The following is a 14,734-nucleotide window of genomic DNA, read 5'->3' as shown; positions in this document are numbered from 1 at the left end:
TGTGTCCTTTTGAGTGTGCTCTCTTTTGGTATATACAGAGAAACTCTATACACAAAAATCAGTTTGTAGTTGAAATAGAATGTTGGATGGCTCATGTACATTTTAACTGGTTAGGATCACTTGATTTTTTTCACGCTAGCTTTAGTAATATAATCCCATAACATTCTTTACACAGATCCCTTCGATTTGAACCACAATCTTGGAGCCGGATTATCAAGAAAAAGCAAGTATCCATAAATAGCACATAGAGGCAGGAATCTTGTTTTAGTCAGCAACTAATTTTTTGCTTTCATTTCCTAGTGACAAATTTTATAATGAAGGCCTTTATCAATGGCAGAAGGGTATTTGGTACCCCAATCAAAGGATTTCCTAAAGAATATCCATCAAAGATGGTAAGTGTCTTAAGGATGTGTTGGAGAAAGTGTGTGTGTATCTCTTACTTACCATGAAGCCTTACACAGGATTCATGGAAAAACAGTTGCACTCTGTTAAGGACTAACACTTTTCTTTCATATTTCACTGGTATCCTAGGTAGTCATGGTTCAGAATTATACTGTAAATTGTTGGATTTTTTTTAATACTTATTGTGACTTTGCCTAGAAACATTAACTGTGTTGGAGTTTCATTGTACAGGCTCATGTTACATCGTCCTCCAGGAAAGCTTAGTCTAGAACAAGGGCTCATTGTTTTTGGGCAGAGTGCCAAAATCACCCACAGCCTCAACTTGTAAGATGTTGGTGTGCCGAGGTGGACAGCAGAGCAGCCACAAGGGACTCGATCCTTGTTGTGGCAGTGCAGCCTCAGCCCCTTCCCCCACTGTCCACCCCTAGGCATGCATGCCAAGCAAAATGCCTTTGCATGCCACGCTCTGGCATCCATGCCAGGGGTATCCTCCCCTGGTCTAAAATATACATGGTTGAGCAGGCTGCTTTAAGAGGGAAGTAGCAGCAGCCAGGGGATCAGAAAGCATCAGACCTTGCAGGCTTATGGTTATAAGCAAGGACTTATGCAGTTCCATAGCTCTGGATTACTGCTAAATTAGCATGTGGAATAAAAGCTGTGCCTTTTTTGTTTTCATAGGGAACATAGTAGTTGTGTATCAAGTTAGGAAGGCTGTAGTTAATGGCCTTCCACATTCTATAGTGTGGACCACTACATGATACAGATCACTTTCTCACTCCTTCTGGGTAAATCATCCCAGCCCTTTCTGGTGAAAGTGGTCCACTTGTTGTGTTGATGTGGCCTCAGTTTCTAGTTTTGCCTGTATGGCTAGCAGCAGACATTGCATTTGTCCCTGGTCACATTGTGCCTGAGTTTGTCCTGTAACAGAAATGTCCCAGAAACTGTTTGTACACATCACCCTTCCAGTCAGGGTTTAGAGAACAGCCAAATGTACTGCTGCTTTTCTGCTGTTGATTGTTATGCAGTCCTGGGACAGTGGATCAGACACATTGCAATGTCCTGGAACAAACTGTTAGCACGTCTTATCCCATTAACCTTTTTTATGCTCATTCTGGGATAATGGACATGAATGTCTGAACAGCTGCACTTTTGTCCAAGGGTAAAATGGCTTCTCCCAAGACAAATGTGACATTTGTCTGTAGCCTGTAACTTTTTTTTCCCCCTTTTAGGAATACTTCTTTGACCCAGAGGTACTGACAGAAGGAGAACTGGCCCCAAATGATAGGTGCTGCAGAATTTGTGGTAAAATTGGGCATTTCATGAAAGACTGCCCCATGCGAAGAAAGTAAGTATAGTTTTTGGGATGTTTTTTTCTTTGGTACTACAGGTTTCCTTAGATATTTTAAGGTAGATTGTTTTAATAACTTTAGATTTAAAATAATAATTTCACACTGCACATTTTGTTTTAATTCTTAAGCTGAAAATATGTGCCTTTTAACTTTTTGCATTTTTGTGGCTTTTGTTGGATTTCACTGTTATTATGTCATTATCATCAGAATTGAGTTTTTTTATAGAAAAAAATATGTTATAACCTTTGATGAAATGTATATTTTACCCAAGGTACTACTCAGCAATTTCAGGGATAATATTTGTTCTGGCCTAAATAAAGGAAAGCATTATTTGGAGAGAATCTGAATGCAAAGATGAATAGTGATGTGCTGGAAAGAGAGAGCTCATGAAAACTTTCTATATGTTTTTGTTTAATAGCTTCTATTTATAGAATCCTGGAGCTCCCCAGCAAAGGTACCTTTTGTGATGTTTACTGAATCATGCTTCCCATCATGCCAAAAAGCAAGTAAAGGGCACCACAGCATGACTTTTTAGACACCCGTTCACCAGAACTGAGCCGAGCTTACACACAAGAACAAGGCTTCCTGGACTTGGTAACAGATGTCCAAAATTCAATAAATGCCTTACTGTAGAAAATGAATGCAAAATTGATTTTCTTGGACTTTAGATGGTAAACTCTAATGTCTGCATTTAATTCTACAGAAGCAATTAAGGATTGCAAATCATAAAACGGTGACATTAAAATAAAAATCCAAGAGGAAATCATAAAAGCTTGTGTGGTTTAGTTGGAGGTGAATGGAAAATTAATTTCTGTTGCAGCCTTAATACCCTGGAAGAGTAAAATCCAGGCCTATAGGGTATTGGCTGTTTGAAAGGAAATAAACAGATTTTTATGTAAATGGTTTGATTCCAGAAGTACTGAGATCTGATGAGAAAGCAGGATGAGTTTTTAGGGGGCTACGTTACTTAGACAGATGTGGAAGTGACAGGAATAAGATCCATAGACATTTCATTCTCTAGGTATGAATACATGCTATTTTCAGTTTCCTGTGAGCAGAGCATAGGTCAATGACTTTCTCCCCCCTACCCCTCCCTTGTTCTAGCTCTAAGAATTTGGGCTGTTATAGGGATGGTCAACCTGTGGCATGCGTGCCATGACACAGAGAGTTGCTATGTGGCATATGAAAACCCAGGCACTCAGTAAAAGCGGCTGGAAGATATGCAGGACACTACTAGGGGACGAGGTGTCAGATGTCACTGCCAAGAGCCAGTTTAACTCTCTTCTAGCTGTGCAGCTGCCACCAAATTCAAGCCTTTGCATCCTTGCTTGCCATATAAAACTGGGGCAGTTGCAAAGCCAGGGAAGTGTTAATCTTGTTAGCTATGACACCTTGCTTGCAGCAGTGTTTCTTTCTCCCACTTTGCACCAAGTACCCACAAGCTACAAGCCCTTCTGTGTTTATTCTGGCCTCCTAGGGTATAGACTCCATGAGGTACTTCTGGGAGTTGGGAAATACAGTGGCTCTCATGGAGGGTCAGGTTAATTTGTGGCATGCTAGACAAAAAGGTTGTCCACCAGTGGGCTATTGCAATAAAGGCTTGTCTAGAGAAAATCATCCTAGTTCAATTGTATGTCTAGTCAGGTTGAAGGCTTGTAATTACACACACACACACACACACACACACACACACACACACACACACACACACACACACACACACACACACACACACAATACACCTTTTCTGAGAAGACCTTCAACAAATCATAACAAAAAATAATTACATAACTACTTCAAGAAGAAGGAACATCTAATTTTGATTAAATATCCTTTTTTGTACTACGTAGCTTTATAACTTAATTAGGGAATTGATGTGGGTACTGATGTGATACCAAGTTAGTAAGCGATCCATGTGTAACAGTGGCTGTAGTTAAGACTATAGGGCAGATTTTCAAAAGCATTTAAGTGGCTTCGGGGTACCAGTTAATGAATTTTGTAATAGATTTGTAGATTTTGAAGCATCATGGGCACTTTGAATCTACTACCCACATTAAAATTCTTTAATGTTGTTAATTTTGGGCTGTATTTTTTCAAATGCATCGCGATTGAATAATATCTAACCAAATATTATCAAACTGGAACTATGGCATCCTTTTTTGTGAAGGATGATACCAGTTTATGGGGAAAAAAATTAAATTATTTGAGGAGAGAGCATCTTTTTTTTTTAATGTTGTTCCTTAATTGCAAATCTGACTTGACATAATTTTCCCTAGTCTTGTGAAGTTGTTAATGAGCCATTCTGCTTTCCAGGAGTGTACAGTAAGCCATAACTAAATCCTGTATGCTCAAAATTACTCAGTCAAACTCTTAATTGTAGTCCTTTATTTTTTAGTATTGTAAGTGGCTGGGATGGACTCATGATTGTGAATTAAAAGTTTTTTCCTTAATACGTCTAGCATTTAGTATGAAACTATGGCCACATTTTTCAAATACGTCTCATGATTGAATAATATCAAATCAAATATGGTCCAACTTGAAGCAGTTAAGCTATGGACTGTGAACTGGAAGCATTTTGTCCAGCTCAAATTCCTAAAAGTTACTAATACTGTTTGACCTCTTCTGAAAAGATACTGGTGTTTGTTTGGGTTTTTTTTTCATGATGCTCCTAGTGTACATAATGCCTTTTTTCAGCTGGGCTTCAGCAGACAATTTGCCATGAGTGTATGAGCAAATACTGCTAAGTTCATCCCACCTACGCTTTAATAAAAGGATGGGTGCATTCACTTTTGTTACATGTTTACATGTTGCAGAAATGCTTTTAAAGTTATACTTGTTAATTCTCTCCTATATCTACTAGCATAAGGTGTAATTGCTGTTCTCTTCTGCAGAGTGAGACGGCTACATGATCACGAAGATATCAGAAACCAAAGGTACCCAGAAAATAAAGAGAAAAGAAGTAAAGAGGACAAAGAACTACAAAATAAAACCACAGAAAAAGACACCTCAGTCAAAGAGGGAAAGATGCAATTAGGTGCATCTCAGAAAAACAAACTAGGGAAGGGAACAGTGGAAATGGGAAAAGATAAGAACCCCAGGCAGTCAGCAGAGAAATGGAAACGGCAGGAGGACAGAGACTTAAGAGAAAAACGTTGCTTCATCTGTGGAAAAGAAGGACACATTAAAAAAGAATGCCCACACTATAAAGGACCCGCAGGTAAGAAACCCTGATATGACTCAACGTGAGCACTTCTCAAACAGAGCATATAACTCTCTGAAGTATTTAATGCATTTAGCTAACTAAATGGATCAGGTTTAGTAACTAATGTGTGCTGATCATTCCTGCTTTTTCAGGAAGGTGATAAACAAAAGCCCCACTTCCTTCCTTGGTCTTTCACCTACATTAAATGACATTCTGTACCTGAGAAGGGCTAGACAGGATCTCTCTTTTTTTTTTTAGAGGGGGGCACTTGTCCATAACTTTTTTTTTTTTTTTTTTGGCAGCACTCCATTTGAAAACCACTGTTGTGCTGCTGCAGCTTACAAGATAACTCCTTATTGAATAAGGAGTTTACCGGACCCTTAACTTTTTTCTTTTCACACAACAACAACATTCTAATAGTTGTCTCCTATCCATATTCAGGTTAAAAAATAAATAAACAAAACCCACAGTGAAGCACAAAATTAAATCAAGTGCTATTCTATTGTTTTCTCTGTGAGAAACTCCTTGATATGTATTGGGTCGTTATGAGTAGAATAAATGTAACTACTGTCACAGCTTATGTAACACACGTTTCATCTCTTGGTTATGCAAGACAGTAAGAGGCTGTGAAACCCTTAAAATTCAGACTGAGTGCTGAATAAACATTGCCATAATAAACACTGGGTTTTTGTTTTTAAACATAGCCATACAAATACCGTGTGTTCTGTCAGCATATTCCCCTGTTCTAAGAGCAGTGGCTTTCAAGTGGTCCCTACCAGACCAGGAAGCAAATGAGGCAGGAGCAGCTGCTCTTGTCCTACCCTTTCTTTGTCTGACCCCACACACTCCTCCCTGAAACAGGCAGGTAGGACTGTTCCATCTGCTCCGCTTGCCTCTGTTTCTAGAGAGACGCTTTGAGAGTGAGTGTTCTTCCCACAGCCACTTCCCATTCTGGCTTTGCAGGTGGAGTTTCACCCAACTGTGGCAGCAGTAGCGCCCACCCTCACTATAGCACCCTTGAGAAGTTCTTGCATCACCCAGGTTGAAAACCTGTGCTTTAAACCCAGAAGACAAGCTCCAGTTAGAAAAAGTCAGATATTAAAATTTTACTTCCCTTCATAATATCTGTTAAATAAGTATCCAAATTTAAGATTTTATTTCATCTACTAACAGTAAAAACTGGACCCCCAGCTATCTGTCACAGGTTTAAAAATGTTTTAAGCAATGGAGACTAAACTACTTCTCCCCCCATAAGTAGTTTAAAATTGCTGCAGATCTGTACAGTTTAGTTCATACTTAGATGTAATGTGGCAATCTGTAAAGTTCTTCCAAGTCAGCAGCCAGACAGAAGAAACATGCCTTTTCTTTAATACCACGGGGAGAATAGCTATTTTAGCTGAAAACCACTGATGAGGAATTCCTAGGGTGACACCAAGTATTTCCTCCAACTAGAAGCCAATTGCCAAATTATCTGGATTAGGTTGACATCTCTTCAATCTCTTAAACAGTCAGTGAAAGAGAGTATCAATTCAGCAAAGTGAAGTATGAAGCTGAAGCCTATCCTAAGAAAACTTAAGGGTGCTCTTCAGCTAGCCTCCATCATCAAAAGGAATATCAAACTGAACTGTTTCCTGGGCTAATAAGTTGTCCCATTTGAAATGTTTCTAAATAGAAACACTAAAAAAAAGACACTTGTGTAGAGTATTTTTTAAATGGCCTGGATGTAATAAGGAGTCCTATGCATACAAAAGAATCTCAAAACTGAACTGTCCTGCATAGCTTAAATAAGAATGCCATCTTGGTAGAATACTCATGAAGCATAAGTGAGAAATTTTGATATCATTCAAGACTGTTGCAGTCCTCCTTTCAGGAGGGAAATTATATAATTTTAGGTGTTAAAGATTTCCAATAATACCCTTAAATTTCCAATAATACAGATGTGCTTAGCAAACCACCTTAATTGCATAGATGGTCAAAAAGGGTATTCATGGACTCTCGTCAAATGCATGGGTTTGAAATTAGGTTTCAGATCGATGTTTTGCCTGGCTTCTGACCTTCTGAGTCGCTCCATTGGCTCTCCATGTACCATTGTATGTATTCTGAATTTTTTTTGCTCGCCCTTGGGACTCTATGATCCTCTTCCACATTCGCCCCTTTCACACTCATTTGGCCATTGACATTATCCTCAGTATCTATCCCTTCCCTTGTCTCCCATCTTTTTAATCCTGTACCTGGAATGCCCTTCCAACTAAATATAAGATTACAAGGCACTTGGATAATGTGGTGATAGAGGCCATATAGGCACTTAAGATAGGCTGATGGAAATTGTTGCAGTTTCTGATAAGTAACTCTGAGTAATTCTTTATTGTATTATTCTCAAAGGTTGTTCAAAGTCAGAAGTTTTGTGTGGATCCCCTTCTTCACCTGGTGCTGTTAAACATGCTGGTAGACTAAATCAGGTAAATGCCACATAACCTGTTTTCTGTATCACTTCTGTTTAAGCATACTTAACCTGCTCACAGGAATCCACTGCAGCTGGTGTCAAGATTTTAATTGCACCCTTTTGGTTGCATGTTGTAATTTGTATGTTCATTCATCATCACTGTGTGTTGTTTTTAGGGAATGCTTTTACATGAAGAAAAAAAGAAACAAAAAGGAAAAGTGTTTTTGAGTCCCCAGTCAGGTTGGTAACTCTTTTTCAGTTTAAAAAAAAAAAATCACTAGCTAAAGCCGTGTTTGGGGAACTTAACATGTTCTTGCCCATTATCCATTAACCTTTGCTGATGAGAATTTTGGTAGCAGGGTGCAGTATTTTTTTTATAAGTTCTTCTCCCTTCTCTTCCTGTTCTTGACTACTGGAGAGAAGGGAATATGTGCTTTGAAGGAGTGTCTATTAGGATGTACACACAGAGCATTTTACTGTAAGACCACCTCATAGGATGAATGGTCTATCTCTAGAATTTTTTATGATCATTTAACTGAGGATGGAGTATTAAAGGAAATGCATCCTTTGATCATACTGGAAAAGGTGAAAGGTGGATAGTTAGGTTCAGAAGAAAGCTTAGAAATTGTCTTGCCATGTAAGCAGGAAAAAGATTCAGTAGGAGGTTATACTTGGACCAGATTAACTCTATATATTTTGTTAGAAGCAGGATGCTGCTGACACAGCCTTGCATAGGTTTCAAACATTTAGTAAGTTATAATTTGAAGAGAAAATCAAGAGGGTTTTTTTTGCAAGTTTCTTTCATTAAACAATTTGGTTTTAAGTTATCTCAGTGTTGAGGTGCTCAACCTGGCACTGTAGTTTTTTGTAGCATGGGTGCTAGACACTTTCAGGAAAGAAAATGAAGTGGTAGTTGGGTAGAACTCAGATTGCTATAAAGTGTCTAAAGCTAAATACAAGTCATTCCTGAGGACTTGAATTTATTTATTTATTGGTTGTTGTAGTTGAAGGTCTTATCTCATAAAAATGTATTGTTTTTAAACAAAGGGGAAAATTACTAGTTTGTTCCAAGTCATTCAAGCCTCAGTCTTCCTACTTAACCCATCTTAGGCTTTCATTAGCGATCATTTAATGCATGAAGTTGTCTTACCCTTGTTTCTGACATAATTTAAAGGGAAAAAAATATAATCATTTAAATTAGTTCATCACTAGGGCTACTCTAGCTTAATCCAAATATGTTGTTGATTTTTTTTTTTTTTCTCTCTAGGTTAGACAAGTAAATTTAGAGAGAACCTTAAAATCTCTTTCAAAAAGGTTTGTATATAGATTGTTTTTTGGTTCAGTTGCAAATGTAGTAATGTGACTTCTTCTCTTCTATTTAGGCAGTCTTTCCAATAAATATATGACTCAGGGAAAAGCCTCACAGAAGAGGACCCAACAAGAATCATGAGGGACCGAAGCTCATAACATGCAATACAGACCGTCCATGCACTCAAATTAGGTTTATTTTGGCTAAACCATCTGGATTCACAGGACAGCAGCACAAAGCTATCTTCAACTTCAGTTAAAAAAAACTTCAATATTTTATTTTAGATTGCTAAAAGGCAAAGCAGCTATGGATTTTAATGCAGTCCTCCAACCACGGACTCCTGATCTTAAAAGATTATTTGAGTATTTTAATAGAAAGCCATGGTGTTTATATTCGTTTACTAGGTAAAACTGGTAGATAAGGGCAGGTACTCAAAATGGACCATTTTCAAGGTTTTATCATTCAACCTGGCCCTAAATGCACTAAAATTGTGTGCAAGCCAAATATAATGTTATATTTTTCTTCAAAAAATAATTTTTTTTGAAGGAGGAAATGATATTTATTAATGTTGATTGTTTACTGAATCCTTGTGTAAAAGTGTTTGAAATGTTTGTGGACTACTGCTGTGTTTGCAAACATTTTTTTTTTCCTGTGGAGAACTGAAAACATGGACATTTAGTAAACTTTTATGTAAAACCTCTGTGGACAAGCAGTGCCATTGAGTTTGGGTTTTTCCCCTCCTCTGTGATTTTAAGAGAGTTAATTTGCTGCTGTGCTTGTGTACAGAAAAAGACTGAGAAGCAGGTTAGTCCTGTTTAATGCTGCTAAGAATTTTCTCATGGCCTTCAAAACGCAACAGACAAAATTGCTTTAAGGGAAAAAATAAGTTATATTCAACAATTTAGGGTAAATGCATTTCTTTTTACAAAAAAATAAAAAAGAAGAGGATCCGTCTGCCAGTCAAGGATGTAATTAGTGTCGTCATCTCAAGTTTTTTCTCAAAGTCCTTCTGGAGTTGGTACTGTACCATCAAACCCTGTTCAGGAAAATAACCAATCCATGGTAAAAAATGAAACCACTGTTATTTATGACTTTGAAATAAAAAACCAAAAGTTCAAACTTTAGATTATCTACCTCTCTTCTTACACTGTACTTACAATTCCCTGTATTTTTGCTACAAGTACAAAATTGAATAGGAGCATAGGAGAATGTAATTCTGCTATGGCTGTTTGTTTAAATAATGTTATATTTAAGATAAATAGTTTTTCAGTTAATCTTAAGATTTTTCAAGGGACCTAAGAGATTTGAGCACCCAACTTCTATGGCGTTTCAAACTCCCTTACGCCCTTTTGAAAATTCTAGCTGTAATATACTCTGAAATTCATTACTTCACATGCTTTTTTATCTCTCTACCATGCATCAAGTTAAACCTTACCCAGAGACTAACAGAAAATAAATGCAGAGAAATCATCTGACTTGGATGGTATGGTATTTATCGAGGTCACTTCAGCATTGTATCTTAAGGTACATTTTACTTACTGTAAAACTAAATGTAAAAATCATTCAGTTCTTCTCTCAGAAGCAGACTACTTATGACTCTGAACGTGCTGTTTACTGACAGCAGTGTATAAAAGGTGGTCTTGCTTTGTATATATGCTTCTTTAATTCTGCCTTTTAAAGGTTTTTTTGGTATGTGGATAGCAGTAAAGGAGAAAAACTTATGGGGAGGGAGCAGAATCACATCTGAAGTAGCACATCTCCCCATATATCAAGGATATTCAGAAAATTTAATTCTGCTTGCTGTTAGTTTACCCTCTTCTTCCTAGCACCTTTTGCCAAGAAGCATTCAAGTGTGAAGCCTTCCTCATGACAACTGCCATCATGTGAAGGCTTTTTCTATGGATCCACCTTTTGCTTTTCTAAAGTTATTTCCCAAGCCAACTCATTTTTGCTCTTCTCCTTCCTGATAAATCAATAAATACAGAATACTCCCATAACCATCAAACTAAAACCCTAAACCTGGGTGGTGTATCACAAGTACTGTATGTATGCCATAAGGCTGGGACTGAGTTAATACACTGATGTGATTGGCTGTAGTGGAGGAATATGGTGACTTAAATTGGATGTACGTCTGTTGGATTAATGTATTATTATAGTTTTATTTATTGTTAGAGATTTAAGGAAAGGAGTAAAGTGTACATCTTTTAATTTTTTTAAGGTATAACTTTAAAGCTACTGCTGAAAATTAAAGTAGAAGAATTGTGAGTTACTACTTTGTATTTTTTTTTATATAGGATTTTGCTTGTTTTATGGCTATATTAAAAAATTATAGGTTTGCATGCAAGAAATTATTCTAACAAAACTCTATACAAACCTTTCTCTTATAAACAATCATTCCCAGAAAAAAAACTACACAGTAGCCTTTGTCACAGGTTCAAAATGCATTTCAGTTTCACAGAACATGCACAGCAAAATTTTTTAATATTATTTCCAGTTGACTTCCAATATTTTTTTTCTCTGTGTAGTACAAACATTGATTTCCCTTTTGACTAGCTGTAAAGGATTTCAGAGCCCTCATAGCCTTTTGGGAGCCTTAGATCAAGGACTGGCAAGAACAGTCAACATTTAAATTTACTCTTGTAGTGTATACTTTGAAGGATGTTACCAGAGATGAACATGTCCATCATCTTCATAGTCTTTTTGGAGCGTTGTAGGGAAAGATCCATTTTGTGCCATCTCATATGGAGCTCTTCCAGTGAGATAAAAAAGAAGCAGGGGGCAAGCTGAGTGCTATTCCTACCCTTCCCTCCCCCCCCCCCCCCAAAAAAGAAAAAGAAAAAAACAACAACAAAAACAGTTTGCTGTATTTACCTTGATGTGCAGCAGTTCTTTTGTGCTCTCTTGGCTGAACTCCACATTGTTTTTTTTTCTGTACCAAAAGATGTTGCCAGTGTTGGAAAAAGACAATTTATATACTCCAAATAGGCAGCACTGCTAATTTGCAATTCTTGTGAAAAAAATGCTTAACACAGAGTATAAGTTGATATTAATCTATTTATCTTTGTGCTTAACAAATAATTGTTCATAATGAATGCCTGCTGACAAAAAATATTCTTTCCTGTAAAATGAAATTGCCAAGCACCCTTTCTGATGACCCTATCAGTTGCTTCGTGCTTGGGATATTGACAGATTCCATAGTATACTGGAAAACTTTAAACATTGGTAAAGAAAAAGACTTCCTTTCCAAAATAATGTAATTTCCAGTCCTGATATGCAGAAAGAATACCTCTTATATCCAGCAGTGTGTTGGGGACAGTGAACAGAGAGATGTCTGAGACATGAAACATCCTAAGGCAACAGAAGAAGCAAAGGTCTTCAACCTACAAAGCAGAATGATGATAGCAAGGAAGGTGATTCATCTGTACCTGGTCTCAGGAAATGGACACGACACAGTTGCTATGGAATAATCTAGCTCAGATATAACTGGGAATATAAAGCCCTCCCTCCCAAAGGTTTAACTCGGGGGTGGGAAATTCTGTTGGGTGGAGGGACGCTTACTGAGTTTTGGCAAATCATTGAGAGCCACATGACAGGCAGCTCATGTAGAAATATTAATTTTCCACATTTTTAGGGGCCCTGCAGGCTGGATAGAATGGCCTGGCGTGCCGCATCCAGCCCGTGGGCTGAATTTTGTTCATCCCTGCTTTAACTGCTCTCGGTAGGCATTTACAATGTTGCGCCGCTAGGTGGTAACATTAGGACGCAGTTCACTTTTAAGTAAAGATTTACCCCAGGATGAAACTGAATAGAACTGAATTGGTGTACTATGTGGCCAGTATACCAATGTAATTCACCAGAATGTATACTTACTTGTTACTCCTTACTTTTTGAGGGGTAACTTCAACAGTAAAATGACTTATAATACAGTAGTGTAACATGGCTGTGCATCATAAGTCTGCTCCACTTTTCCCCCAGAGTCAAATTTATTCCAGAGTAAATGGAACAAGTTAGGGACTGGTACATGCTTCTAAACTGTATTTGGTCTACTCTGTTTACCCTTGTATAAACATATATTTCAAAACAGCTTCACAAGAGATGGTATTAATACTAGGTTTTCTGTTTATGTGTTTTAAAGAACGTGCATAAAGGTCATACTCTTCCTATGTAACTAAAGAAAATGCTGTTGGGGCAGTTCAAGCAATTGCTATCATGATTTGTACTTGAGAGCAAAAAAGAATATTCAGTCTCTACCAGCATTTTTGAACTAATATGATCTTATTGCATATCCCCAAAAATATGTTTGTGAATGCTTACCTTAAACAAATTGGCTAGCAGAGCTATAAATGAGCATGTATTTGCCTATGCAAATATCTGATTTATATTAACTTGGCAGTAGGACATGTGAATAAGGTTGCTTGATTCCCTTGTTGTGGATTTCTTCCCATTTTTAGAATCCTGTCCCAAAATTCTCTCAAACACCAGTATTTATAGAAAAATGCTGACTATTAATAAAACTGAAGTACAAATGATTTTTTTTCAGCTTAAAAGGAGCACTACACCTCATGGGATGTTTGCTTAGCAATGAAGCTGTTTTATGAAGGAATCATGCAGATTTGACTAGAACTTCACTTTTAACATTTTTTAAACAAAATGGGATTTTTTTGCATATACTAAATAAAATTTAGTGTGATGTCCCTTTGTAATTCAATTTGTGAGAGAGCTTGTTATTTCCTGTTTTCACATGCTTGTACTCTTCTGAACAATTTTGTCTTTAGACATGAATGTCTTTAAGCGTGCGTGAAATTTACTCATGAGTAGACTCTTGCTTGAGAGAATGTATTAGATTTTATTTAAAATGTGACGTTGGCTTTTGAGTCTCTTAACCTCTTGTCAGCACAGAGGCAGAAAAGGATCTTGAAGTCATTATTGATTAATGAACATGGCCAAGATGAACATGGGCCGCCAATGTGAGGACGCAGTCAGGAAGGCTAACCGCACCTTGTCATGCATCCACAGATGCATCACGAGCAGGTCCAAGGAGGTGATCCTTCCCCTCTATGAGACACTGGTCAGGCCGCAGTTGGAGTACTGTGTCCAGTTCTGGGCGTCGCACTTAGGAGGGATGTGGACAGCATCAAGAGGGTCCAGAGGAGGGCCACCCGCATGATCGATGCAGCAAGGCAGGCCCTATGAGGGGAGGCTACCCGCGGGACCTGAACCTGTTCAGCCTCCACAAGAGAAGACCGAGAGGGGATCTGGTGGCCATCTACAAACTGGCCAAGGGAGACCAGCAGGCAATGGGAGAGGCCCTGTTCCCCGAGCACTACCTGGAGTAACAAGGAATAACAGCCATAAGTTGACTGAGAATAGATTCAGGCTAGATATCAGGAGGCACTACTTCACAGTCAGGGTGGCTAGGATCTGGAGCCAACTTCCCAGGGAAGTGGTGCTCGCTCCTACCCTGGGGGTCTTCCAAAGGAGGCTAGATAAGCACCTAGCCAGGGTCACTTGACCCCAGCGTTCTTTCCTGCCCATGGCAGGGGGTCAGACTTGATGATCTGCTCAGGTCCTTTACGACCCTACCAACTATGAAGCTATGAATCTATTAATCTAAAACTTTTTGGGATGACTTGATTGACTACTGATTATTACAGGCACATGCTAGCTAGACATATTACTTCTGCATTCCCAGGCTATCCACTGTATGATTTGAAGGCTTCAGAATATTTCTAAAGTGTTCATATCTTTCAGTTGTCTCGGTTCATTGTTGTTGCTAAGAAGAAAACCTATTGTACGTAAACTCTCATAGAGCATCCTATAATGATCCGTTCTACAACTAGATTTGTAGCATAGATTACTTTTCCTTATAAATACGATTGAAATGATTCATCTGCGTTTTAAGCTTGATGCTGATTCAGCTCCTGTTAAAGTCGATCCTAATCATTCCATTGATTGCAACAGGAATTAGATCCCTAAAAACACCGTTCCTAATTATGGAACTAGGGCTGGAGTCTCCAAGTGCTTTTTCC

The 14,734-nt window shown here is 38.1% G+C and overlaps 1 protein-coding gene across 3 annotated transcripts in view; it reads left to right on the top strand.

Moving 5' to 3' along the window:
• The window catches only part of TUT7 (terminal uridylyl transferase 7), a 45,500-nt gene extending 34,526 nt beyond the window's left edge, over positions 1 to 10,974 (top strand). For 2 of the 3 annotated variants that reach the window (XM_014608683.2, XM_006271866.4), the window contains exons 23-29: positions 176 to 223; positions 301 to 392; positions 1,632 to 1,747; positions 4,643 to 4,968; positions 7,336 to 7,412; positions 7,573 to 7,636; positions 8,779 to 10,974. In XM_014608683.2, the coding sequence (XP_014464169.1) occupies positions 176 to 223; positions 301 to 392; positions 1,632 to 1,747; positions 4,643 to 4,968; positions 7,336 to 7,412; positions 7,573 to 7,636; positions 8,779 to 8,846 (791 nt within the window). In that variant the 3' untranslated portion in view covers positions 8,847 to 10,974. The other variant, XM_059724831.1, reaches the window with a different exon arrangement.
• The last annotated feature ends 3,760 nt before the right edge of the window (positions 10,975 to 14,734 follow it).

This window comes from Alligator mississippiensis, chromosome 3, assembly GCF_030867095.1.
Source record: "Alligator mississippiensis isolate rAllMis1 chromosome 3, rAllMis1, whole genome shotgun sequence".
Taxonomy (NCBI): Eukaryota; Metazoa; Chordata; order Crocodylia; family Alligatoridae; genus Alligator; species Alligator mississippiensis.
Note: the sequence above shows the minus strand (reverse complement) of the source record. Positions and strands in the feature narration are given on the sequence as shown.